Here is a 27,840-nt window from a genome sequence, read left to right as displayed (position 1 = left end):
AAAAAAAAAAAAGCTATTTTAAGCCACATTAATGCATCTTTAATTTGGTGGCAAAATTAGAGGATATCCGACTAAATTATATATATGTGAGAAAAGTGGATGTACAATTTGTCGAGAATTTAGGACTCCTTGATAATCTGTATTTGAGATAATTTGTCATCATAGCATTTGTATTTGTCTGTCAAATGTCCAGGAGCACTCGCACACATGACAAAAGGCATCCTTGACAACCATGCTTATCATACAGCTCACTGGAGGTGAAGCGCACTTTTTTTTTTTAGAACTATTGCAATGTAAGTCACGTTAACATAACATAACTAGCTGATAGCTACTTAACGTTACACAAATAACGTTTAACGTTTGCGTTACGTGGTGTCAAACAAAAGCCCCATAATTTATGTTAAAATTAGCTAACTGAAACAATTTTATTTAAACGGGTAGGAGCAACTTGCTTTGGGTTAGAATTCGGACTACAAGGTGGTGCTCAGCCAAGGTACGTTAACGTTAACGTCAACGTTTGGAACTATTTGTAAATTGTTTTAAATAACGTTAGCAGCATTAGTTGAGTCTACTGTAAAAGTAACGTTATTGTTAAAATACAAACAAACAAGAAAAACACAGTCCTTAACTTACCTATCACGAGGTGACGTTAACGTTACTTCGAATTATGCCGCAGGTGAAATTGTAACCTTATTAGTCTGCTTTTCTCTACCGTCAAAACGAGAAACAAAGGTTCGTCCGCAATGTAAATGAAAAACACTCTTTATTCCAGTGAAAGGGAGAACTACTACTGACTTCCCCGTTGACTTAGAGAGGACTTTATTGGGCTGAACTCCGCCTTCAAACCGAGCAAGAAGTGAGTGTGTCGCCGCAAAACGATCGCTGGTCTCCGTTATTGTCAAACTCAAAATAACAGAACATGAGCTTCCGGTACACTTTCAAAATAAACCTCAATTAATCAACCAACCATATTATTGTCCATTGACACAGACCTTTCACATTCTTTATAATATATACTGCTCATAATTTAACATTATGATAAAATTGTACTGCTGCCGAGTTTTCGCTCTTATTTAGCCAAAGAAACAAAAAACGAGTTTTTATGTTTCGGTGCATGTTTTTACTTCCTGTACCTTTTGGCCAGCTCTAGCTAACTTGACGCATATATTAAGTTGTAAATTGTTTACAACAGGAAGTGACAATGATGGGGAATGTTTAGAAACAACATGTAAGAGCAGTCATTTTAGTTTTGTTTAGTTAACGTTAGCTATATTCAATGGAAAATCGTTGCGGGCCTCCATTCACCTTGATGCATTAGTAACAACACAAATACAGAGCATTAACACCAACAACAACAACATTCTCAGATTATAAAGTAGTGCCTTAATATCACATATTTGATGAACCGAACATTGATTAACAAACGATTTACTCGTCAGTTTGCAAAATTAACAGGTCTCATATGTCATATTAGGGGGATTTTGTAAATAACCCCTAAGTGAACAGTACATGGGTACATTTTGGCATTACTTGCCCACAACTGACGTTCATTCACACACAAAACACCTGATGCTTTTCTGTCTGCTGACACAAAAATGCACACACCTGAAAGGAGGCTGAGGCTCAATTGCATCCCTGCTGCAGCCAAAGAGGATTAAGAGTAGGAGCCTGTGGATTTGAATTACAGTGGATTAAATGTGAGTGTATGGGCAATTATGACTAAATCCATCCTTTTATGATTGTGGGCTATGATAATAATATATAATTCAAATGTATATTTTGTGGGCTGAACCTCCGTTTTAACAGATTATTTAACATAGCCTCTAATTTAATAACCAGGTGGAGGCTTTAAGAATTCCCTGCCACAGCATGGGACACCCATAGTGGGGCTGGATTCAGAGTAGGATTCAGTCTTTGTGGGTATGTGGTTTGTGCTTGGAGTGGGGGTCTTGCATATCCAGCTGAGATACAGAGATTGGGACTGTTGTGTAAATAAACACTGCTTGTGTGGGGTCATTGTGTCTGTGTTTTGGAGGTAGTAAATGAACACACAGCTGTCTAATATAATCATGTCATGCAAGGCCACTTCTTTTTTCTATTTCAGATTCTGCTTTAAACCAAATACATTAAGATAAAAGATGAGAAAATTGCAATATGTTGTCCGAATTACACAATTTCCAGAAGTTGTTGGGTGTACCCAAAACGCCATCTCTGGGTCCCACCGGAGATATCATCATGCTCCTGTTGAGCAGCCAACACAACAATACGCTTTTATCATCAAACAAGACTAAACTTGTGCTGAACAAGACCAGAGACGTGTGCATGTTTGTGCAACACGTATCCCATGCAAACCCATGAACCAGAGCCATTTCCGACAAATTGTCTGTTGAAACATTTTTTCTGTTTCATTGCTGCCTGTTTAAACATGATTTTTAGTGTGTTGTGGAACCATCAAATGCTACAGTGAAAGAATTATGTGTTTACGTTCCTGAAATTTTGAAAAGTTACAATGAAATAGTGTTTCTCAATGAGAACCGTATTGGTCAAGAGTTAGCCACACAGTGTCCTGTATGCAGAAAGGATTGGTCAATACCATGCAACAAAAGGCAGTGGCAAGAAAATGTTCCTTCGAAATTAGAAATGATTGAGTATAGTCAAGTATTTCTGGATGACGTTACCCGTCGGTCTTCAGTTGAATAGTTAAAAAAAAAAAAATCAATGTGGGTCCACTGACAGACATTAATTTAAAGTTTAATTTAATGAAGCTCTCTAGGACTATTCTAAACTACGTATGAGAAACTCTACTACTACTCCTAGTTTAATGTATATTCTGCCCAGAAATACATTATATCAACCTTTAGAATGTTAACCCAAAATGAAACTGAAAATGCAGAAAAAATAGCTTTTACAGTCTTCCAAAAAATAGTATTATTTATTCATCAGATAAAACTTGTCTCACTCATTCAAAACACCTACTGATGCTTTAGTAAAAGTGCATTTTCAAGCAGTCACAAATGTGGCAGTAAATAAGCAATCTCACTTCAATGTCAGTGAAATCATTTCACTGGAATTGTACCTCGTACAGTTTTCATGTGACAAATAAAATTGATTGATTTATTAATGATGTGGACAAAGGAGTAATAATTTGCTTTGCCAAGCAATCAAATGGCCTGTTTGGCTTTCCATCATTGCTTCAACCACTTCTGGAGAAGTAAAAAGATGTGGTCACGGGCCAGAGCCAGCTGGGGGAGATCCTCACTCCTGGCAGGGTACATGTTGGCACAGTGGGCTGTTCCTGGATCAGAGAAAAAATATAAATATAAAGGATATGGCAGTGAAAAACAATAAAACGGAGATTTTCTCCGTTACAAGTGCAATTATCCACCTAATAAAGTCAGAGTTGAACAAATGAGCCATTGTTCTCTGTAACTGTTGCTTGGCTTATACAGTCACAAACAAGTCATTCTTCAGTTGTATGACTCAACATTTTTTAGACCTTGAGATACACTTTAAAAAGTTAATTTAACAAAATAGTTCCTCAAAATGTTATTCCTCATATGTTATTTTCATGAAAGATCAATCAATACCAGATAAGTAAGTCTCAAACTTGTGATGTCATCAAAATATCATATTAAGTCTGGAGGTGCTACATAGACAATGAATGGGAGACTGATTGTTTTCTATTTCATGCACAAATGAGCTTCATTCTACTGTTTACATTCAGACAATTTACCCATAATAATTAATGTGGAGTTGTTCATGTTTACTTATATTTTTGGACGGTCTTAACCGTTCCAAGGTCGAGGCCCGAAATAATGCATGATGCAGGTGATCATGCATTCTCAACCAAGGTGCCTCGGCTTTAGAACAACCTGCCCAAGGAGATAAGCTTCTGTTTTTACCTTCTTCTTAAACTCCTGTAGCACTTTGGGATTGTTTTTTCAATGAAAAGTGCTCTACAAATAACATGTATCATTATTATTATTATTATTATTATTATTATTATTATTATTATTAGACTCGATGATCAGTAACTTCTTTTAAAACTCTTCTTAAAAGACACTTTTATAGACTTGCTTTCATGTGATGCCGTCTTTTTATTGTCTCTCATTGTCTGCCTGTTAACTCAATTTTGATATTGAATTGTGATTTTTTTCTGTCTTTTAGTGCTGCCCCACCCCTTTTTTTATTGTTATCACTACATTGTGCATTAATAGATATGTGTATTGAATTGATGTGTCTACTTATGCATTGATGCATTTGTGCTTTTGTTTCCACTGTCAAAGCACTTTGTGAACTTTTGTTTTTAAAAAGTGCTATACAAGTAGAGTAATTTTTAGTATTATTGTCACATAGCTATGTTTGAAACAATTGCTATATGTAACCTAAAAGTCTATTTTTTTTCTCAACTTTTTATCTGGTGTCTTGATCAATTTCGATCGGCAATCACCAAATACTTTGGTTATTGAGAATAAATGGGCTAATTGATCCTTCAAGTTGGTAAACACTAGCTAACAAGCCATCCATCAACCTAGCAAACTGGATAGCATAGATGTGGGATAAAGTTACTTTATAATTGAGTGGGCATTGTTGTTGTATCCTTTGTTTCTTTTAATCAGACTGAATCATAATAATCCTTTTAAAATTGTATTTCTAGAAGACAGTATAACTTTCTTTTGAACTGTAAACACAAAGTCGCAGTGCTTTTACTTCATATAAATTTGCCATTACGCATATTCTTTCTCACCTTTGATGAAAACCGCAGGGAGGTCAGGTGTGATGTCCTGGGTTATTCCCAAGGCGTGCCAGGGGTCAATGGACCCGTTAGGAAGTACTATTCTGGTGGAGCGGATGTCATAGCCTCCGTAATACTCGTTGGTCTGGGCCACGGCCTCCGCTAGCTGCTCAGCACTGACGTTGTAGAAGTCTGCACACTGTTTCACATGATACCTAGATGAGAAAACACAGGTTAACAATGCCCCATCTAATGAAACTGGAAAGAAAATGGTTAGTGTATGATGTGGAAATTATAGTAGGTGCAAGACTGAAAACATAATCATGAGTTCATTAGGCAGAGAGGCAAAATTTGGTGTACTTACACAAGAGGGAAGCCAGTGAATGGTTGGTTGGGCGAATCAGTGCTCTGGTAGAATCCAAATTCAGTGCAGGTCTGGTAGACCCACTGTCTCCCTGGTAACACACACAAAACACAAAATGTACCAAGCCAGCATATTTAGTTTCTTCATATAAACCAAGGCACTAACAACACATAGCAGGTAGAGTCAACAATACGTTTAAAATGCCTTTACACACTAAAAGTACTAACTTTCTGTTATTCAGCCCCAATTAAGAGAGGAAAGAGTGTAACTGAAACGTACGTAAGACAAAGGGAGATCCCCAGCCGGCCCTCCCACTCATGAAACTGAAGCAAGAAGCCATTTTTGTTTAAATATACAACAATGTTACTCAATACTGAGCGCCCCAACAAGACAGAACATTGTTTTAAAAAGTAGCATACCTAGTCTTTGAATAGCATACTACTTTCTTCAGAAAAAGTTTCAAAAGAAACAACTTTGGTGCAATGCTCTGAATTTAACCTAACCCCAAGTTTAGTAATGATGTAATTACATTTTTTGATGTACCGACTTTGCCAGAACCATCCTTGTTTGTTTTATTCAACATTTCCTAAAAAAAAAAAGCCCTTCCCCAACACCCAGAAATGGGTTTGCTACGTTGTGACTGTAACCACACCTCAACACATAGCCTGACGTGTGGTTGTGTTTTATTCTGGGCTCTTGATGCTTCTGATGATGAATACATCGGTGTTTCTGTCTCTACTGCAGTTGATTGCTCCTGTATTATTTGTTGGACACTGGAACATTTTATGTTATTCTGTCATAAGAAAAACACACACGTACACATGTACACATGCACGCATGCACAACCTGACAACAAAACGGACCCAAAACATTGAAGGTAAGAAGGTACGTAAAAATAGGTTAGTTATTAAAGTGACATTTTAAGGTAGAACACACTAAAATAACCATGTTTACACAAACAAACAAAAACACTTCCCAGTGCATGTCCATACCCACCTCCCCCTGCAGCCGGCCCGTCCCAAGATGTATTAGTCATTTCTCTGACGTAGTTATTAAAGCTGGCATCCAGGCATTTAATGGAGAAGGTGTCCATCATGAGACGGGCCACAGCAACATAGCGCGCATAAGGCTCCCCCAGTGAGGTGTCACCCATCACGCCACACAGCACCTTGATGGTGATGTTGGTGCCCTGCACGCCCTGTATTGACAGAACACCACCAGGTCAAAAAGAAGAAGAAGAAAAAAGCAAATTAATTAAGATAAGAGTTTGAGGCAAATTTTTCAACCTTTTCATTATTATCTCCTAGTTAGCTCAAGGTCTGTTCTACATACAAGAAAAACATGAATCAAAAGGCCCAATAATTGAAGGAGAGATCATGGCAATATTTGGATAATTGTGGTGATCCCCTGCCTGTATACCAACTAACATTGCTCTTCAGAAATGCTCTATGGCTACTCAGTGGCATCAGTCCAACACTGTGGTTGCATCTCTCTGCATCTTTTGAGTAAAAGAGGAACTGTTCTACAAGTCGTAGCGTTACATAAGTCCCCACCGTATTTTATAAAGCACCCCATTGATAACCCCTTAACTGTGAAGCCACTGCTATGTCGCTTCTGATTGAGTTACACCTCGGTCCTAGTTCTTACCCAAATTCCTCAGTGGTACCTAAAACTTGGTAGTTTGCTCTATACCCAGCCCTTTGTATCAGAGAGGCAGCTGTTGGCTGTATTTGTCAGCTAGTACTGTGGACTCCGTGGCCCACCGTTCCACTTGGTTCTTTTATAAGTGTCTCTTTAGCTTGGGGCGACAGGAAACCAGAGAGACCACAGAGTCTTTTGTTACTTTTTCACATCAGCTTATTGGTAACCGGACTCACGTCTCCTCAAGGCACCAGGGGGGCAGAGAGGGGATGGGATGCATAAAGGGAATGAGGAAAAAAGGGGTGATTGGTAAAGCACTAAAAAAATGGAATAGGAATTGGGCTAGATGTACAGTAACAGATACTAAGAAAACATGTTGTGAGACGCGTTTGTACTTGTGTGTAAACCAAAATGAAAGGGCTGGTAGAATTACCAAAAGATCTGGACTTGGGCTGGGCAATATAATTCATTATAATTGTAGTAATTTCTTTACAATGTGAATTGTAATACAGTTTGCAGGATTCAATTTGAAAAAAAACACGAGGAGTGTAAAACAAACTAGATTGTGGTCATTCTTCGAAAATGTCAAAAAGTAAAATCCTAATGCCCTCCTTCCAATGCTAAATCACAAGCCATCTATAACATGTAGGTTACAAAAAGGGGCTCCACTCCTCATATAGAGATACAGACAAAGCAAGCAAGTAAGCAAGTAAGCAAGTAAGCAAGTAAGCAAGCGGCCCCAGGAGCAACCCTGGAGACCCTCTTACAGGGCAGTACCTCTGGGCCCCTCGCTGCTAAACAATGCAGGGTTTATTATGTCTCAGTATACTGCTCTGGCTGTCTGTGACCCTGTGTACTCCTCATAGCTGCCTTCCACTCAACCAAGACTCGATACTACGTCAACCCCTTACCCACAAAAGCCTCTGCGCCACCTCTGCTGTCTCAGTTCAACATGCAACCAAAACATACAAGACAAGAGATGCATGTCATCCTTAAGGGGATTTAGTAAACCATACTGGAATAATGTCTCCGGTCTTCAGTCTATAAAAATTATAACATTTTTTTACTGCAAACCTGAATTTTTTCCCAATCATATTTTTCTTTTCAAGTCAGTATTTGAATACTAAATTGTGAAGGTATGCTTGTAGGATGTTAAAAGGTAGATTTGTCAGTGCTCTTTGAAACATTAGGACCGAACTGGACCGAAAAAATGTATTGAAAATAGATGAAACTGAAAATAGATGATATGATCATTTAAAAGAATAGCAGGAGGACTGTGAGCAGGTGGAAACAGCTAGCTTATCTATAGAGCTTTAGAGGCACTGGTAGGGGGATTTTGTTACATTTGGACAGCTATTTTCCTCTAGTCTTTATGCTAAGCTAAGCTAAGCACCTACGGGCTCTAGCATTATTTTTGATTTATGAACTATTCCCCTGAGCAGCTAACAACCTATGTAAAGAATAATTATGATATGTGACAAGGAGTTGTAATGTCTCAATATGGTGCAGCAATGAATACTTATTTTGACATGAAAACAAGCACATTCAAAGACAGCAACTTTTGGCACACAATGTCAGTTATTAGTCAATTAAATCCAAAAGTACTGTATGTGCATCTTTAATCCATGTTTTGTGGTGTTTTACTGATTGTTTGGCATGCGTCTATTCTCCCTCACCTCAAACCCCCTGTTGTCTTCATTGTACTGGACCACATCCATGAAGTTGCCAGCCAGCATTTCCAGGAAATAGGCAGAGTCCATCTCTGTCTGGATCTGCAGTTTGGAACACAAGCTGGGAGGGGAAGAGGAGGAAGACAGAAGAGAGGAAGCAGAGGTATGGGGAGGGAGATGAAGAAGAGAAGTGAATTTGGAAGGAGGATTGGGAGACTCTTTTCTTGTCTTCCTGTAATACAACCTCTCGCCATTTTAATAAAAGCCAACTACACAAAGCAGTAGTCCTTTTTGGTATGTGGTGAACATTAAATGGGGATAGATTGTGTTGACCTCTATTCAAAAAGTTACAACTTATCCCTCAGAATAAAGAATAACAGACTTTATTAGCCATGCTAGTGCTGTGGCTTTAGGGACAGCAATATCTGTCATTCAGTCCACCACTTTGGTCTAGACTACAACATCTCAACAAATATTTGATGGACACATATTCGCACAAACATTCATGGCCCCTTATGGATTAATCCTAAAGAGTTTGGTGATCCCCTGACTTTCCCGGTAGCGCCACAATGAGGTAAACATTTTAGTATTTGAGTGAAATGTCTTTACAACTATTGGATGGATTGCATTGGACTTTGGTACAGACATACATGATTTCCAGACACTGGGAGGATGAATGCATAACTTAGTAGCATCACTGTAGCCTTGTAGTCTTAGTTTTATCAGAAGAAGTCAGTCTGAATAGTTGATTTTACTTCTTAAAAAGGAACATTGATTATGTTAACACAAATGTGCCGATGAGGGTCATCTGTCAAATTTACAGTAACGAGGTGTTTGTTATACTTTCCTGTGTGTGCATGTGTAGATATACATACACACGTGTCTGAGGTGGTAAAATTACACCGTCCTTGACTGTCTGTTAGACCTTTACTCTGGTGAACTTAGGTAATGTTGATATCGTGACATGCTGATTTTAGAAACTGTGTGTGTGTGTGTGTGTGTGTGTGTGTGTGTGTGTGTGTGTGTGTGTGGTGCGTGCGTGCGTGCGTGCGTGCGTGCGTGCGTGCGTGCGTGCGTGCGTGCGACAATATTCCCGTTATGATGAAATTGTGACACAAGTATTGTATCCTCTGAGGCATTGTGGTTTGGAAACTGGACAAGCCTCCAAACCCCCTTTGAGACATTTCAGTCTGCATGAGGACATGTCTGCATGATCTGCAAGAAGCTAAACTATTGCAGTCAAGTAAAGGCTTTGGTGTGTCTCCATGACAGTATTATTTCGGGGAGACTAACCGCACCGTTATAATAGCCTTTTAAGCCTGTTTATTCATTATGCTGACTGACCATACAGTCACTATAACAACGTAAAATAAGCATAAAACTAGACCAGAGACAGCCATAATGACTGCAGACATAGAACAAGTGTGCTAAGAATTACGTCATGTTTGAAACTGAAAAGAGAAAATGAAGAAGAAAATAATGTAAAAAAAGGGGCTGAGAAATAATGTGCCAGTACAAACAAATGCTGAAGGGAGACACTTTTGTCTATGCTAAGGCCTTCTGCCTTTCTAAAAGTACCTACTGGCATATTGTAAAATAGAGATATCCATGTCTTTTTTTATTATAAAAGCAGGTTGAGGAGCTATAAAAATCCTGTTAAATCATCAAAAGGCTCAATCCACAGAGAAAAACACACAGCACGTAATCTGAAACCGTGCCTTTAAACAAGCCGCAAGGTTTTGATGTTGCAACTATAGTTTATATAAATAGAAATTGCTGCTACAGTGCCGTTACAGTCATTCCCTGGATGCAATGACGGTGTAGAGATGCCAAGAGCGCAGATGTGGAAGACCCATAAATGCTGACCAATCAGAGTAGGCTTCGCTAAAACGGAGCATTTCAGACAGAGGTTGAGAAAATGAATGTGTTTTTTGAACAGTAAAGCAGGTAAACATGTTCTAGTAGAAACCCCCCAAAAAAACATAAACCTCAAAATGAGCATAATATGGGACCTCTTAGTAATATAAGTAAAGTAGTGTTAGTGTAAGATGAGATTTATTTTGTGATTATTTAACAAATGACCGTTTGTGGTGTTATATAGACCAAGTTACAGTCGAAGCCGTTTCCGTGCTCTTACTCTATCTACGCCCCGGAAGTACTAGTATGTAATCACAACTAGTTAATAGTTAACGCAAACATTCACTAGCGTTACATTGGTAATGTCTTAGCAATGTCTATTTCCATTTGAATTGTATCCTTGTCAGGGAGAAAAAGCCTAACGATAAAAACATGTGACACTAAAGCTATCATCTGAAATCTTTGACCACAGTAATAATAATATGAATAATAAACACAATTACTTATTAACAGTGTGTTGATTAAAATATGTATTTTGGTTTACAAGCTTGCCATAGACAACCAGTGCAGTGACCAATTCTAAAATAAAGAGATGTAATTCAAGGAGATCATATCCTTGTTTTCCTCTCTGGAGCTGGTCCAACATTCCAGAGTCCCTGGCTCAGTCCAAAAAGGCTTGAAGGACACTCATGAAGCTGTAACAGGACCTGAATCAAACCAGGAACCAAGACAACCCTCGCTGCTCTTTGAACCTCTCACACAGCTCCCGGTATCACTCTAGTTCTTCAACAGCCTCTATAACTGCTCACATCTAATTGTACTGTGTCACACACAGCACAGCTAACTTGTCCAAACATTAGCATATTTAAATGAATAACCAAGGATTTTGGAAAATTCTTTTTTGCAAAAAGTAAGATAAGACCATTGATACTACTTTCAAGTCTGTACGGTGAATATGAAGCCACAGCCAGTTCAATCAGGGGGAAACAACTGTCTCTCGGCTAAAATAGAGTGACAATGTTTAACACACTGAAAGTTTATCAAAATGCAATGAGTTTTGCCAATTGGGGGGGGGTCCTCCTCAGTTACACAGATATCATGATGACGGTCTTAGCATATATCATATGCTGGATTGTAGAACAAGTTTGTTATTTTGGAATTCCCACTTTCATCCTTTACCAGACAATCAAAGAGAAAGGATTGTGGTTGGCTGGTTAGCTGATGAAGGGTAAATTTATGCAGTTCATTACTAGATATTTTATCTTCCAGATCTTTAAGAATGACGTGCATCATCCAAGGCCTTAGTCTGCTCAAACTTTGCAATTAAAGACAGGGAAGGTATGGGTTACAGAAAGTTAGATACTGTACTTGAAGTCTTTGGTGATGTTGTCGTAGGTCTTGGGGTCCTTCAGGCGCTCCAAAAGCGTACTTGAAGCCTTTTTTACCAACAGGGGGCATTCTGCGTTCTCTGAGGCCAGCGAACGCCACACAACCTCCAAGTACTCTGGCAAAACATAAAGACAAAGGGAGGGGTGGACACTTAAACCTCGGCTGCTTTAAAAAAAGACCACAATAATACACAATAACCCTGGTTAAACATACAGGACTATTTTGAGGCACAGTAAAAGCACCAATTCATCTTCAAAAGAATGTGTGATTGCAGTTCTAGTCAAGTGCTCGCAAAAGCATTTATTTAAAAAGGTTTTTGGTGAAGTGAAATGATGAGAAACCAATGTAAATTTCACAGTTTATGAAACTCTAAAAGCAGGCTCTCAAAAGAGAAAGTCCCCATTACAAAATCTTGGACTAATTCCACCTGGAGCAAAAGCCATAATAATAATGCTGACTAACTGCAGTGCTGTTTTGGGAAATAATAACTTTAGGTGGGGAAAAGATACCTGACGTCAATGGTACACCATATTCGCTATCCAGTGTTTTGTCTTGGATCTTGTTCATAGTGAAAGAGAATGAGGCCTGAATGTGTGTGATAATGTCTTCAAGATAGCAGTGGTGTGTGGGTGGGATGGTACAGGTCCATATTCAAAGCTAGTCTGACCTTGATTCCCGCCTGAAGCCTTCCAAAGGAAAACAACATGCTCAGCCAAACAACACAACCACAGATAGGAAGTGAAACCCTTATCTTCTTTGATCTGCCTGGGACTCTTACTTCAAAGACAATGAACAAAACTGGAAAATTGTAGTACATTCAACAGAGATGGACAGGAGCACATTGTAGGGATTGCAGGCAAAATCTATTTAAAAAGAGGATATTTCCTACAGTTGTTTAGTGCATTATGTAAAGCTAAAAGAAGTGAAGCATATGAACATAAAGTCTCATTTTATGTGTGTAGTTTACTTCCTGACAGCAAGTCTAAGTTCAGATAGAGTTTAGCATGAAACTGTGACTATCCAGAAAGGAATGGTATTTTTATGACATAAGAGAGATGATGAACAAATATGCTGTGTGTGTGTGTGTGTGTGTGTGTGTGTGTGTGTGTGTGTGTGTGTGTGTGTGTGTGTGTGTGTGTGAGAGAAAGAGAGATCATATCATGCAATGTCTATACCTGGGAAGTTAACAGTAGCAAACACAGGTGCACTTGTGGCCACAGAGGCATGGACCAGGTGAGGGTACTTCAGCCTAAACCAAGCAGCGAGAGAACCTGGGTATGACCCACCAAAGGCCACCCATTTGCTGTTGGTCAGCCCTCGGGTCTCTGCCATCACAGTACGGAAGTGTGCCAGATCAGCCAACGCCTGACGACTACTGAGGAAACGCAGGCTGTCTGTGCTGAGGTCACTAAATGGAGAGAATTGTAATTTGATTAAGTATCTACAGTATATCCATCATTCAGCCTATACAATACTACCCATAGACAGGACTGACTTTTAAATGCAGGGCTACCCTCTAGTGGCCATCAACAGCTACACCAGCATTAGCTGCTGTGAACACCAAACACATGAAGGTGGTTGCACAATGGATTTTTGTCCTTTTGTTCATCCCACAGTATTGTTGGACCAGAGTTGCTGAAAGCTCTAAAACTGCTGTGAACACATGTTGAGGGTGATGGTAAAAGCCTTTTGTAGGGTCATACTGTAAAGTGATACTTCCCCAATCCCCACTGGGAAACTATTTGTTCATTGTAGGTGACAACACTACAGCGTGACAGATCAAACTGCCAGGGTGAGGAAGCCGACACCAATCTGTTGTTCTGAAAGGATTGGATGAGCACAATTCATAACCACATTTACTGAAATACTTTTACTGTACTTTCTTTCATTGTGCCAGATTGAAACTATCTGCTTTTTGCAAAGGGTTCTTCAAATACTGTACTTTTATAAATAATAAACAGCACCAGCATAATTGGTTCAATGTCTCAAATGTCTAACATCATGGTAACTGCTTGTGATTTGAGGGCTTGAGTTTCTGTTGACTAAATATGTGACACCAAACCAGTAAACCTGCTATTATATTTGATAGATTATATTATCTAGGAAGTTCAAACCTGTTAGCTTTTTTTTTTCTTTGACACAGAACAAAGGAAGTTCACTTTGTTGCATGTTTTGTATTTGGCTTATTTTAGCTCCCATTGCTTGACTGAAAATTGATTATCGATTTTTGTATCAGCGATGCTAAAGAACTGCCCTATAAATGGATTTGAGTTTTTTGGTCAATTTCAGCCGACAGGTCAGAGAGGAGACGTCAAATGGATTTGATTCCTGTCTTTAACTAAAAATTATGAATTTGGTTGTACTGCCAAAATTGACCTTCCCTGGTGTCCACACATGAAGAAACCAGTCCAGACTTTTTCATTATTTTTTTTAAAGCATGGCAATCCAATGCAAATGTCTGTCTCCTTCTCCCCATACACCTTTGCGTTTTGGCCATGTTACTGGTGTAGGGTATTGAGATGCAGTTTTCTTGGAAGAAGAGAAAGACTATCATTTTTGACATCTTGATGAGGTATTTAGTGCCGTTTGGCAATGTTGTCACCTGACTTCCCAGACAAACCAAAGATGTAAAGAGAGCCAAAGTCAAGAATTTAATCATCAAGATCAAACTTACATTGTCGGGTGACTCTTGCCATAGAAGCGATGTTCCAGCATCAAGCAAAGAGCTCCTACTTTTTTGGCATAGGTGAGCCAGGTGCCATATTCCATCCAGACTGGATTGGCCGGTCCTTCTCCACCTATCATCAGAAACACTGGACCACCCGGCTTGTAGTAGGTTTCATTTACAAAGTACCTCTGAGGGAAAGAAAAAGAAAGTTTTTCAGAGTGGAAAAAGGTTTTCATCAGTTTGTCTGAAACCTTTAATTAGAATTTTGACAGATGGACAGGTGCGCATTGATACATTTGTCTAACTGTATTGGAAGGGATCATACATTGACTACATTTACAATGCTTTATCCTAAACTAAGCTCATGGGAATGCAATTAAAAGCTTGATCTGATCACCTAGATTTTTTTCCGAAAATATATTCCAACCCTTGTAAGGATACGCGTATACAACATATAAACAGACTTACTTGCTTCCACTTTCTGCTGTCTGCCCCTGCGAAGTGATCCAGTTTTTGAGTGAACCACTGCTCCTCAGACACAACCCTGTGCCTGGTATCCTGCACTTGATTAAACTTCCTGAACCCCTTAGACTGTCCCTCTCCAACAACAAAGAAAGAAAACAATAAAAATAAGGTTACGTTACACAGCAACTCACACCTTTCAAGAGCCATGTTAATTTAGATTAAACAGGGAAGCAGTCAGGGGCATGCGACATGTGATTTAGTTCCATGCAGTCATATGACCAGTTCTTCTGCTACTTTAATGACTCGCAAAGCATGGGAGATAAGCATTCATGCAGATACCACTTGCAGGACATTCTTATCATATGTGTTTATGTTTTTTAAGTTAACATGGTTGATTTTCATTATTTGTATGTAATTAACTGAAAAGTTTAAAAATCAATCGATACAAGTTTTGTTGTGTTTATGAGCACTATAACGTGTTGTAAAATGTGGCCTAAATCTATCATCCAAAACTGGAATGCGTAAAAAGCGACTCTAAAATGTATTCTTCCTGGGGTATTTGAACGGTTTTGAAAGTAAAACAGAATTAAACGGAACATGAATTTTCTTTTAGTGGGCATAATAACCTAGATCTAACGGGAAGGTGTTACTCGAAGCTCCCGTGTTTTGCAGGACCTGAAATAGACACATCCAACGATTTTAAATCCCCACCAGCAGGGGCGGTAAAGTGAAATCACAACACACTTTCTGTACTGAAGAAGAAGCGGTCCGCTCACATCAGACTTCCTCAGTTCAGTTTGGTAGCCGACAGTTCATAGAACCGCAACTATGGAGGAGGCAAAAAATAAAGAGAATAAGCAGACCGAAAAGACCGATGAAAAGGAGAAGGGGAAGGAAAAGGGGCAGCAGTCCTCAGGGAAGGACAAGGAGAAGAAAGAGGAGCAAGAATTGGTATATTGGGGGTGTTTTACTCATTCAAATGTGTGCTAAATAACGTCACAGGGGCTAGAGGTATTATTTTGCCTTAGTCACTGCTGCTTTGACAACATGGTTGAGCAGGCCGAAGTCATTGTCATTTATGTGATAACTGAAAGGCTATCAGTAACTGTACACTAATATCTCATATAAAGCACCCTCACATTGATTTGTTAAAATTTTGCGGTCCGTTAAAGGCGTATAGCTAGCTGAACTCGACCAGTTAGCTAACTTTAGCCTAGCTAGCCCAACTCAGCAGGGTAAGCTAACATTAGCTTGCCCGCTGCCGTCTGTACTGTCATCAATGTTAGCTAGCATGTTCAACTAGCCATGTATAACATTGGATAGTGGACACAGTAGCTAACGTGAAGTCGAATAAAATCTTACACTTAATTTGTATCAACCTAACGTTATATCTGACAACTATAGACTGTCTATTGTTAGAATAATTGTTTTTCTTTATTGTAAAATAAGCAATGACAAATAACAATAGACCTAGCTAATGGGAGTCAAGTGGTAGCATTCACGTTGAACTAGCCTAACTAGCTATATCAAGAAAAAAATAAAGGATTCATCCGTACAGGCAATTACCGTTAAACCGCTTACGCTACACAAAGAGTCGGCGTTGCGGTTTGTAGATTGATGAATAGTTTATGTATTGTTGCATTTATTTCAGAAAAACTCCAATCCGAAACCCCAAAAAGATTTACTTTTGATAAACAACTGGCTTCATACCTGTTAGTTCAATATTGACCACTAAGCTAGTACTGGCTAGGAAATACTACTTCTTACACTAGACAACGTTAGCCTCTGTAATTGACAAATCACAAACGGGCGTATTGCAAAGAATGTTTATTAGATTATTCTGAATTTATTATTGAAAATAGGTTTAATCTTTTTTAGATTTTTATTTTTAGGCCTTGGATTCCTTGGAACACAAATTTATTTATGAATAAGTTCACAACAGACTGATTTGTCAGTGGACCGTTAGCTTGTAGTCGTTTTTATCAGTCAGCCAGTGGTAAGTGTCACTGATAAGATTATTTTTGTTCCGGTTAGTGAAACATGGGAATTAGTTGCTGCCTTGTTAATTCATTGTGTAACATTCTGACACCATGCAACTACAAGGTCAAACTTTACCAAGTTAATTTTTCATCATTTTTTGTCCCTATGGGTTTAACAGCAAATATAACAACACCATTATTCAGGTAGGTGGCAATGCAAGGTGTTGATGCAGTTTCAGTTTCATAAAGTAAATTAACATAACTTATTACATTATTAGTCTTGCTTTGCCAGATCCTTCTCCATACTGAAGGAGTCTGGCTACTCCACACAGCATTCGGTTATGGGATGAAAAACGCTCTGGTTTAATGGTATTTCTTCAAACCAATCGGAATCGTCATGGGCGGCGGCGCTAAGAGAGAGAACTCAGATTGGACACATAGTCTAGCTAGCTTTCAAAATTTACCCTGCAGAGATCTGAGGAGAAGTCGACAATAGTCCTCATTAATCCACCGAATTCCAATACAGAGAAAGTGGAAGGAAATGGAAAATGCATGCATCTGGTAGAATTTCTCGCAGCACCGGAGCAATCCTGGAAGTGGTACATCAAGGATATATACTATTACATACTATTACAATATCATCTAAAATCTAAGGCCATCTTTCTCCAAAAGTGGTAAATAAGGCTGTGTATTATTATTTTTAACGTTTTTATAATTTTGATTAATAACATAATGTTGTTCTCTTCCCTACTTCTCAGTCAGAGGAAGACAAACAGTTACAAGAGGACCTGGAGATGATGGTGGAGAGATTGAGTGTAAGTATTATATATTTTTTTTATACGACTCTAGTGTGTCAGGGTGTAAAGCCCTCACAAAGCAAAAACCTCACAATTTCTTTACGTTGGCAGGAGAAGAACACAGAGCTGTACCGTCCTGCATTGGAAGAGCTGCGCAGACTAATCCGCTCCTCAACCACCTCCATGACCTCAGTACCCAAGCCCCTCAAATTCCTGCGCCCACACTATGGCAAGCTCAAAGAGATCTATGAGGGCATGGCTCCTGGAGAGAACAAGGTAAGGCTCTACTGTGATGCTGGAAATTTATAAATTCATGCTTTTTTTTGGACAACTTTTCTGTGGAATCACCATATGAGAAATGGTGCACAATTCTTTTGGGCACAAGAAATGCACAGGAATATGTATGGCAATCCTGATGTCAAAGTAGTTCAAAACAAATATAGTTTAAAGGCTAATGCAGATATATGAAGTGACGCTATAAATGGTTGAAATTTTCTTGTATTCCATATTTGATCAATTTTATCTTCACTTTCTTTTCTCAATTTATCGATTACTTGTTTGGTCTGTAAAACTACAACTGTAAAAATCGACATTATCATTTCCCCTGAGTGTGATGGCTTCTAATGCATTTCCTTTGTCCAACAGTCCAAAACAAAAAACATGTTTAGTATATTACAAAATGTGACAAAGGCAAGCTAAAAAAATCCTCACATTTGAGAAGCTGGAGCCATCAAATGTTTGGCATTCTTGTTTGAAATTTGACCTAAACAATGGATCAAAATTTAAAGACTAAAGATCTTAAGTACAAACTAGGGCTGCACAATTAATCACAATTGTATCGTTATCGCAGTACGGATTAGTGCAACATCCAAATTGCAGGGGGGCACAATATTTGTTAATGGGAATATATCTGTTAAACCATTCTCAATGAGGCATTGTGCTGCTGCACAGATGTCCCGGCCTATAAATTGTATCCTACAGACTAAAGAGAAAAATCTTTGTTTGGTACAGAGCCTCGCAAAAATCACACAATAATCATCTGAATTTCTTCTGAAAATAAGAATGATACCAAAATGATCATTACCTCCAATATCGTGAATTATGCAATCGCAATATCAGTAAAAATAATCACAATTAGATATTTCATCATATCCTGCAGCACTAGTTCAAACTGTAGATGGTGTTTGTATTGGCAGCGTTTCTGTGCGGATGTGGTGTCAGTGCTGGCCATGACCATGAGCGGTGAGAGGGAGTGTCTGAAGTACCGTCTGCTAGGCTCCCAGGAAGAACTGGCCTCCTGGGGACATGAATATGTCAGGTAAGACAAGACTCGGCCAATGCATGTAATGCTCATGTGGTTATTGGAGAAGCTGCTTTGTAAACTGAGGATAGGGAGATATTCTTTGACAATTGTTTCTTATCAGGTTTGGTTCAATGTCAATTCAGTAGAAAAACAAGAAAAATGGGGGGCTGTTGATTGCTATCAAATTATTCAGTCCTAATTTTTTTAACAAAATGGCTGTGTTCAATTTGCCAATCATAATGATAGGTAATAACCATCCGACTTGGTATACGGACCAAAAAAAACACTGTTTCAGCTTTTCATAAAGAAAAATGAAAGAAGCTTATGAAAAAACTAGGGGGACAGAAGAGCTTAGGCTCTATTACACCTCTTAATCATGTCATGACAAATTGTGTTTGAAAAAGAAACTGATGTCCTTTTCTCCACCGACCATCAGTGTTGCCATGAGACACATTGTGTGTGGAGATTGGGATGACAGTCACTCTATGAAAAAGGAAATTATAAAGTGAATGGCTGACACTGGCAAAAAAACATAAAATCTTAATGTCTTTGGACACCTTCTGTGTCTGCTAATGGCGTCATTCAAAAACATTACACTTCCTCTCCGTCTGCCGTCTTCCAGGCACCTGGCTGGTGAGGTAGCTAAAGAGTGGCAGGAGGTAGAGGAGAATGACAAGACGCAGCAAGAGACACTGCTGAAACTTGTGAAGGAGATTGTGCCCTACAACATGGCCCACAATGCTGAACATGAGGCGTGCGACCTGCTGATGGAGATTGAGAGGTTGGACATGCTGGAGGACTACATCGATGAAAATGCCTACGGAAAAGTCTGCCTGTACCTCACTAGGTATGTTCAGATTTCACACTTTGCTTAGAAAATACAAACCCTACTTATTAGCATGTGGTACACATTTAAAAAAATCGGACTGGTTGACTTTTGAAATATGTCCATTTCATCTCCTGTCTGCATCCCTCCTCCAGCTGTGTGAGTTACGTTCCCGAGCCAGAAAACTCAGCGCTACTGAGATGTTCCCTGAACATCTTCAGGAAGTTCAACCGTTATCCAGAAGCCCTGCGCCTGGCCCTGATGCTCAACGATGTGGAGCTAGTAGAAAACATCTTCACATCGTGCAAAGACATGTAAGCACCATAAAAGCACCATTCCTAGAGCACTAAAGAAGGCCATGGTAATGATTAAAGGTATTAACCTATCAAGGCGGATGAGCACAGCAATGTGTAAAGGATCGGTTCCAACTTCTTCAAATCGGTCTTTTTGTTTTTGACCCTGTACTGTTCCGGTACTATTGTTGTTATAGTTAGGTTGACCCTTCTCATATGTATTCTCCTTGAAATGTAAAGCCCACTGTGTCATAGTGGGTGGTGTATGAAAAACAACCTTCTATTTACCATGCAGAGTAATCCAGAAGCAGATGGCCTTCATGCTGGGTCGCCATGGCATGTTCCTGGAGCTCAATGAGGACGTCGAAGACTACGAGGACTTGACAGAAATCATGTCCAACGTGCAGCTCAACAGCAACTTCCTGGCCCTGGCCAGAGAGGTAAGACAAAGGAGAAGGGAAGAACAGGACGAGGGAGGCTAAACTTCTAAAAGGATACTTTGACAGTTTTTAACCAGCATAACAATGTTGGTAGTTTGTGTTAAGTATGGTAAACTTACTTACCTAGATCTTCATGCACATCTCCCTGTTCAAACATGCATTTTGCGTCATCCGCTGGCTCGAGGTCTACAGATTGTACTTCCGCATACAGACTGTATTAAACCGCAAAACCAGACCGTGCTGGTCAAATATAAACCAAGGCTGTTCCTGTACTGAGACTCCTCGCCTAAAATGTTTTCAGATGTTTTAGTGCGCTGGTAATAATTCACGAGTTTGTGAACCACTATATGGTTCCTGTATAGCAAAAAGCAAAGCCTGTTTTTCTTTTTAACCTTTTATTTGTCCAGGTAAGTTGATTGAGAAGAACTTCTTATTTGCGACAACGACCTGTCACATACACGCAGTTACACATTCATACCTGGAAGCTGCCCAGTACAACCACAGTCTGATCTGCTGGCCACTGAGCAGCTCCACTGAAGCGGTTGGGGCCTTGCTCAAGGGCACCTCAAGGGCTACTGTTTCACTTTCCCCACCCAGATTTTTTCCTGTCGGTCTGCCGACCTCCTGATCCTAAGCTTTCTTCTCTAACCACTAGTTCACCACTGCCCCATAAACAGATGAAACTCTAAAAGCCACCAAAATAGGCAGCGCCAATCAAATATGATCCATGGTTTTGTTACTTCATTGCCTATTTCTCGCGTTAAATGTTTTTAGAGACATATTTTTAGCTTACTGTTTAACTTTAATCTCGCGTCTCACATTGTAATAATTCTTAATAATGGTTCATAAATTTAGGATTAAAACCTAAACTCAATGTCATGATGACTCAACACATTTCACCTTTTATTAATAACACTCATCTTGTCCTCCCCAGCTGGACATCATGGAACCCAAAGTCCCAGATGACATCTACAAAACACACCTGGAAAACAACAGTGAGTCCATATCTGCGGGCCTCATGCGTGAGGCGAGCGTGGCTGATAGTCATAGCGACGCTGCAGGAAACTGCCGTGACTTAATGCCTCAGCCAGAAGACAAATTTAGTTTCAAAAGAAGCTGAAGGCAGCAAAAAACACTGCTGGCTAAACTATTTAAGAATAGCGGGTTTGTTCAGGACACTCCCATCTGTTGCTAGCAACGACTCAGTGATTAGTGACAACTCTCTCCGACCAATCAGTAGTCTGCAAGTTTTCACGTCACCTTTTGGTATCACCTCAGCTCGCTTTGAACCTCAACGGAGGTGATACTAAAAAAAGTAAAAAAATAAAAAAAGTACCTGTTAGCAGGTACCAGGGACTTTTTTTCATAATGAAAAACCAAAAAAGGCGAGTCGAGCAGGTACCATGTAATGGAAAAAACCCATTACTAACCACTGTGCCAAATAAACTCAATGACTTTTGTGTATTGGTTGTTATTAATTGGCATTTTGCATGACCTTTGTGCTGTATGTGACAGGGTTTGGAGGAAGTGGCTCACAGGTTGACTCCGCTCGTATGAACTTGGCCTCCTCCTTCGTGAACGGCTTTGTCAACGCAGCCTTTGGACAGGACAAGCTGCTTACAGACGACGGCAACAAATGGTTGTACAAGAACAAGGACCACGGTAAATGAGAACACACCCACACAACTATTTTTGATTTCTGTATTCCAATGTATATAATTTGATCGTTTGGTGACTAAAGATGATATAAATGTCCTCAGGTATGTTGAGTGCTGCAGCCTCCCTTGGTATGATCCTGCTGTGGGACGTGGATGGCGGTCTGACCCAGATAGACAAATATCTCTATTCCTCTGAGGACTACATCAAGGTAAACATCGGAAACTTTTCTGTAATAGTTTATTTATATTACTTTCTAATATTGATGTGGTGATCATATCACAACCTTTTCAGGATGAGCTATTACAAATGTCATTTCCCCATCTTCAACTATATTTGCACATCTTTTTTTCTTATCTTGGTAGTTTCTTAGTGAGATATTTCTTAGATTTCTTTCTCTACATGGCATCAGTTTGAAGTGAAAGGCACTACACCAAATACATTTTTAAAGTTAATCCATTGAGTTTTACTAGATTGCAACTATGTCAGGATTGCTTCCTTGAATTTGACCTTCTGAACATGATATTATCTACTAACTATTATGTTTTTAAGCTTATTCTTCTTAAGGAAAAACAATGAAAAGCAAGCATTTAAAGTGCCTTGTTCCTTTTTTTACCTGCGTCGTGTCTCTCTGCAGTCTGGTGCCCTCTTGGCCTGTGGCATTGTCAACTCGGGTGTGAGGAATGAATGTGACCCGGCACTCGCCCTGCTCTCTGACTATGTCCTGCACAACAGTAACGTCATGAGGATAGGAGCCATCTTTGGGTGAGGAGTGTTCACATGTAGCAAGATAAACCTCAAAGCGCAGCTCTCGCCAAAATGCAACCTAGCCTTTTTTTTTTTTATGAAGGAAACACTACTTGTAAGTTTTACTGTATTATATTTTTTCGGTCAAAAGACCTTTTGAATGGCAGAGCTAGGGGCATGTTGTGTCGAGCCTTCTTAGTGTTTTAATAGTGATTTTGATGCTATCATAGAAGTTCCCTCTCATTCAAAAGGCCATTTGACCGAAAAACAATAAAACGGTAAATCTTAAATTTTGTCAATATGCTTTTAAACAAAAGTTTGACTCGGGAACATTCCCAAAAAGACCCTAGTGTGCATTTTGGCGAGAGTTACTCTTTAAAGCGGAGGGTTACTGGTTCAAGTCACCACATGGACCAAAAAGTACAGAGTGTGGATTGGTGGCTGGAGAGATGCCACTTCGCCTCCTGGGCACTGCCAGGTGCTCTTGAGCAAGGCACCAAACCCCCCCAACCGCTCAGGGCGCTGGTTCAGCTGGCAGCCCACTCACTCTGACAACTTTCCATTAGTGCATGTATAGGTCCTGAGCATGTGTGTGTATTTCAGGCCTGTGTGTGGTTACTAACAAAGTGTTTACACAGAGTGTAAATTGTAATTTCCCCACTGGGGATTACTAAACAAATTAAAATTCAATTAAAATTATTCAGGGTCTTGGGGTACAGGGCTGTTTGTGGCCTAGTTTTTTTTTTTTTTTAACTTATCTCTACCTATTGCTTTTGTGTGTTTATTGTGTGTTCTTTTCTCTGGAGATTGTAAAGGGTCATCTTGTGATACGAAATTTATGGCTGTGTCTTGATCCTTGTCTTCTTGTTTTCAGACTGGGCCTTGCCTATGCTGGCTCCAACAGAGAAGACGTCCTTTCTCTGCTTCTCCCAGTCATGGGAGACTCCAAATCCAGCATGGAGGTATGGTTGTGTGATTTGTGTTTGGATCTTCTCACTCCACATATGTTTTGCAGTTTACCAACATTTGTTTGTGTGTGTGTGTGTGTGTGCCCCCGTGTGTGTTGAATCTGTAGGTGGTTGGAGTGACGGCGCTGGCATGTGGTATGATCGCAGTAGGATCTTGTAACGGTGATGTGACCTCCACCATTGTCCAGACCATCATGGAGAAGAGCGAACTGGAGCTGAAGGACACATATGCCCGCTGGTTGCCTTTAGGCCTGGGACTGAACCACCTGGGTAAGCATGGACAGGCCTCAGAATGACTAACTACAATAATAACTAGACATTGCCCAAAACAGCGTGACGGAGAGTTGCAGCGGCAAAGTATTATTAGCAGAACAAAACTAAGCAATATGTGATGTGTGACCGCTTCTTCTAAACCTTTGTGTAGGTCATGCTCTATTAAAGAGGCCTATTCCATTATCACTGTATATTATCACCATCCGTTATCACCCTTTTTATTTTAGCTGCTGTAACTATTCTGTTTGTGTTACTTACTAACCATAGGTAAAGGAGAGGCGATTGAGACAACCCTGGCAGCTCTACAGGTTGTACCCGAACCTTTCCGCAGCTTTGCCAACACACTAGTGGATATCTGTGCATATGCAGGTCAGTCACAAAGTTCTGGGTTCCAGCCAATCCGAAGCAGTTTTGTTGTTTGCAGTCATGCAGATATCCATCACCCAATCATTGCATTTATTCACTTCTGTATAAGCCAGCTATATACTGATCTACATTGAGTGCAATGTCTGCGGATTTTAATCATCATCAAATCTCCACAACTCGTTGTATAATTTGCATCCATCTCAGGTTCTGGTAATGTGCTGAAGGTGCAGCAGCTTCTCCATATCTGCAGTGAGCACTACGAAGCCAAGGAGAAGGAAAAAGAGGAGGACAAGGACAAAAAGGATAAGAAGGACAAAGATAAGAAGGAGACTGCTGCGGACATGGGCTCCCACCAGGTAAGGATTAACTTATCACTGTGATTATCCTCAATCATCAATGTTTTGCCAAATCTCTATTAAGTAGTTCTTATCAGCTATGTTATGCATGATTGTGAGGTCTTGTTTGAATTGTTTGTTTTCCTCTCAGGGTGTAGCTGTTCTTGGTATTGCCCTGATTGCCATGGGGGAAGAGATCGGGTCTGAAATGGCACTGCGAACATTTGGACACCTGGTCAGTAGCACTGCTCACTGTAGATTTTATTTTATTTTTCGTTACCTTTAGTGAATATGTTATTGTTCCCCCATCTCACCACCTCTCATTTATTTTCCTTTTGATCTTTCTGTCCACTGAGTCCATTTAAAAAGAGACCCTTTTCGTCTGGTTGTCTTGACTTAACTGTACTTTCATATTTTCAGACTTCACCATCTGCCACTTTCCCCCATTCCTTTGATCCCCATTACATCATCAGTACTTTTGATCCTGGTCCATACATTTTTTCTTCTCTTTATACTCTGTTATGGTCTGTCATTTTTTACTCTGTTCTAAATTATCGTGATGTCCAAACTGAATCAGACTAAGATCATTGCATGAAGACTTCCTTTTTGTTATGTGTCAACATGTATACTGAAAAGTGACTGCTTACTTAGGCAATTAAAAAAATTAACGCCAAATATTTCTTCATTACTCTGTCATTGTCTCTGCATTCATATCATCAGCTGCGTTATGGTGAGCCCACCCTGAGGCGAGCGGTTCCCCTAGCCCTGGCTCTCATTTCCGTGTCAAACCCTCGTTTGAACATCTTGGACACCCTCAGCAAGTTTTCTCACGATGCCGACCCCGAGGTGTCCCACAACTCCATCTTCGCCATGGGCATGGTGGGCAGCGGTAAGTCGGGTTATAGGGATTACACAGAATGTTAACTGTGTGTTAATGGCTGCGACAATACTATAAACACCTGTCCTTTTTGTCTTTAGGGCTTTGATGCACAGTAGACTTTTAACCAAGAAAAGATGGCTAATGTAATAGTAACAGTACCAATATTGGTATCAAGACTTGCATATGTGTTTTGCTGTATTAAATAAAATCAACAAAACTAAGAAATGTGATGGATAAATTTTAAATATCAAATTAAATGCAACAAATCTAGCTTATACTATTTAATAACAAATACCCGCTCATCAAAAAACTATGTGGGTAAAAAGTATTTTGAGTACAAACAAGATGCTGTTACAGATCCCAATGATGTTTTTTTTTCACTTAAATATTGAATAAATGCGTTTTAATACTTTTATCTATTGTCATTTTGGATAAGGTGCAATTCCGCCTAGAGGCGAGTCGAGCAGGTACCATGTAATGGAAAAATGCCATTAGCGTGCCTCTAGTGTTGACTTCCTCAACATATTTAACTCTTCATTTTTTTTCTCCATTTCCTCAGGCACAAATAATGCCCGTCTGGCTGCCATGCTACGGCAGCTGGCACAGTATCACGCCAAAGACCCTAACAATCTCTTCATGGTCCGACTGGCTCAGGTGGGTGGTAACACAAAAGGCACTCTGTACGAGACACGAGTGATCTTTGCGGAACAATTGTTTGTACAAGTGATTATTGACTGCTGTTTGTGCCTCCACAGGGTCTGACTCACCTGGGCAAAGGCACACTGACACTCTGTCCCTACCATAGCGACAGGCAGCTGATGAGTCAGGTTGCCGTGGCTGGACTGCTCACCGTGCTGGTTTCCTTCCTTGACGTCAAGAACAGTTAGTTTATTTTCCTCCTGCTGCTTTTGACTCAACTTTCTGCTTCCACACATGTGTAACATGTCCATTTCTGTTTTAGAATCAGTGATTGTCCTGTGTTAACCTTCCCCTTGGTGTTTGCTGTTTGCATTACAGTAATCCTGGGGAAATCTCACTACATTCTCTACGGCCTTGTCGCAGCCATGCAGCCACGTATGCTGGTCACCTTCGATGAGGAGCTAAGACCACTACCCGTTTCTGTCAGAGTTGGACAGGTGAAGCCTAGGAAAATTTGTATTATACTGACTTTTGTAGAAATTTTGCCATTCAAACTTTGTTGACTTAGTTGGATGTTTAACATGAGTCTGTTTGTGTGATTTGTCTACAGGCTGTGGATGTCGTGGGCCAGGCAGGCAAGCCAAAGGCCATCACAGGTTTCCAGACCCACACCACACCAGTGTTGCTGGCTCATGGAGAGAGGGCTGAGCTGGCAACAGAGGAGTACCTACCTGTCACCCCCATTCTGGAGGGCTTTGTTATCCTCCGCAAAAACCCCAACTATGAAACCTAGACCCTTATTCTCACTGGCCTCTCCCTCTGTTTGTAAGGGTAGCCCTCCATGGCTCTTGTCAGTTGTTATATTTAGTTATTTACTGCATGGCTGAAAAGAGCAAGGCAGGTCTATCCTTCTTCCTTGCTGTGTCTTCTCACTGTTGTCTGTGGCCCAGCTCCAGCAGTCATAAAAAAATGGAAGGTTAGGGTCTGGTTAATTGGACTGGGATGACACCGGGGGGAGGAGTAAAACTGGGACCTCATCCACTCTACATTGATGGTTTCCTCACTGCCCTAATTTTGTTCCACCTCTCCCATGTGTACTGAAACAACTGTTTGACTGACCCGGGGCCAGTTCAAAGCGGGAACTCTTCACCACTCTCCTGTATATGTCATCAGTTAATGAAAAACAGCTGCTCATTACACACCAGAGCTTCAAATGTTTTCCTTTTCCCCACTACTTACATCCTCAGTCATCTTTTTGTAATTAGAGCATTTAAAAGTTTGTACGTTTATCTTCTGTTTATTTTTATTCTTTTTTTGGTTTTGTTACAGTAATGTAAAAGGTTGAATCAAAATAAAACTGAGATACACATGTTGGAAATGTGATGGTTGTGTATTGTATGTCATACCTGGCTTTTATAACTTAATTAAACTTACAGAGTGCTGTCATTCAAATTAAGCAGCCTGCAGGTTCTACACAGGGAGAAGCCGTTTAGTCATCATCAGCACAACCCAGGGCTATGGAAAGTCTTATTTAGCCTTATACACATGT

The 27,840-nt window shown here is 39.9% G+C and overlaps 3 protein-coding genes across 3 annotated transcripts in view; 1 reads left to right on the top strand and 2 right to left on the bottom strand.

The window, feature by feature from the left end:
- The window catches only part of serpine2 (serpin peptidase inhibitor, clade E (nexin, plasminogen activator inhibitor type 1), member 2), a 9,430-nt gene extending 8,525 nt beyond the window's left edge, over nucleotides 1–905 (bottom strand). The window contains exon 1 of the mRNA XM_032505144.1: nucleotides 634–905. The gene's annotated coding sequence lies outside the window, so the exon portion shown is untranslated. The remainder of the gene's footprint in view (nucleotides 1–633) is intronic.
- Nucleotides 906–2,903: 1,998 nt separating this feature from the next.
- On the bottom strand, nucleotides 2,904–15,068 carry prss59 (serine protease 59, putative). The gene is made up of 9 exons (XM_032505048.1): nucleotides 14,793–15,068; nucleotides 14,331–14,512; nucleotides 12,832–13,064; nucleotides 11,636–11,771; nucleotides 8,417–8,531; nucleotides 6,096–6,297; nucleotides 5,100–5,190; nucleotides 4,748–4,950; nucleotides 2,904–3,295 (listed from the first exon to the last, which is right to left on the bottom strand). The coding sequence occupies exons 1-9, from the start codon at nucleotides 14,994–14,996 to the stop codon at nucleotides 3,186–3,188; spliced, it is 1,476 nt and encodes a 491-aa protein (XP_032360939.1). The 5' UTR covers nucleotides 14,997–15,068; the 3' UTR covers nucleotides 2,904–3,185.
- Nucleotides 15,069–15,482: 414 nt separating this feature from the next.
- On the top strand, nucleotides 15,483–27,479 carry psmd2 (proteasome 26S subunit ubiquitin receptor, non-ATPase 2). Its single transcript, XM_032504860.1, has 21 exons — nucleotides 15,483–15,740; nucleotides 17,527–17,583; nucleotides 17,677–17,841; nucleotides 18,762–18,883; nucleotides 19,491–19,715; nucleotides 19,850–20,008; nucleotides 20,283–20,427; nucleotides 21,362–21,422; nucleotides 21,943–22,089; nucleotides 22,188–22,294; nucleotides 22,721–22,848; nucleotides 23,705–23,792; nucleotides 23,906–24,068; nucleotides 24,339–24,440; nucleotides 24,642–24,793; nucleotides 24,924–25,007; nucleotides 25,493–25,661; nucleotides 26,212–26,306; nucleotides 26,408–26,534; nucleotides 26,670–26,788; nucleotides 26,902–27,479. The coding sequence occupies exons 1-21, from the start codon at nucleotides 15,618–15,620 to the stop codon at nucleotides 27,082–27,084; spliced, it is 2,721 nt and encodes a 906-aa protein (XP_032360751.1). The 5' UTR covers nucleotides 15,483–15,617; the 3' UTR covers nucleotides 27,085–27,479.
- The last annotated feature ends 361 nt before the right edge of the window (nucleotides 27,480–27,840 follow it).

Source organism: Etheostoma spectabile, chromosome 3, assembly GCF_008692095.1.
Source record: "Etheostoma spectabile isolate EspeVRDwgs_2016 chromosome 3, UIUC_Espe_1.0, whole genome shotgun sequence".
Lineage (NCBI taxonomy): Eukaryota > Metazoa > Chordata > Actinopteri > Perciformes > Percidae > Etheostoma > Etheostoma spectabile.
The sequence above is the reverse complement of the archived record's forward strand: the minus strand, read 5'-3'. Positions and strand labels throughout refer to the sequence as shown.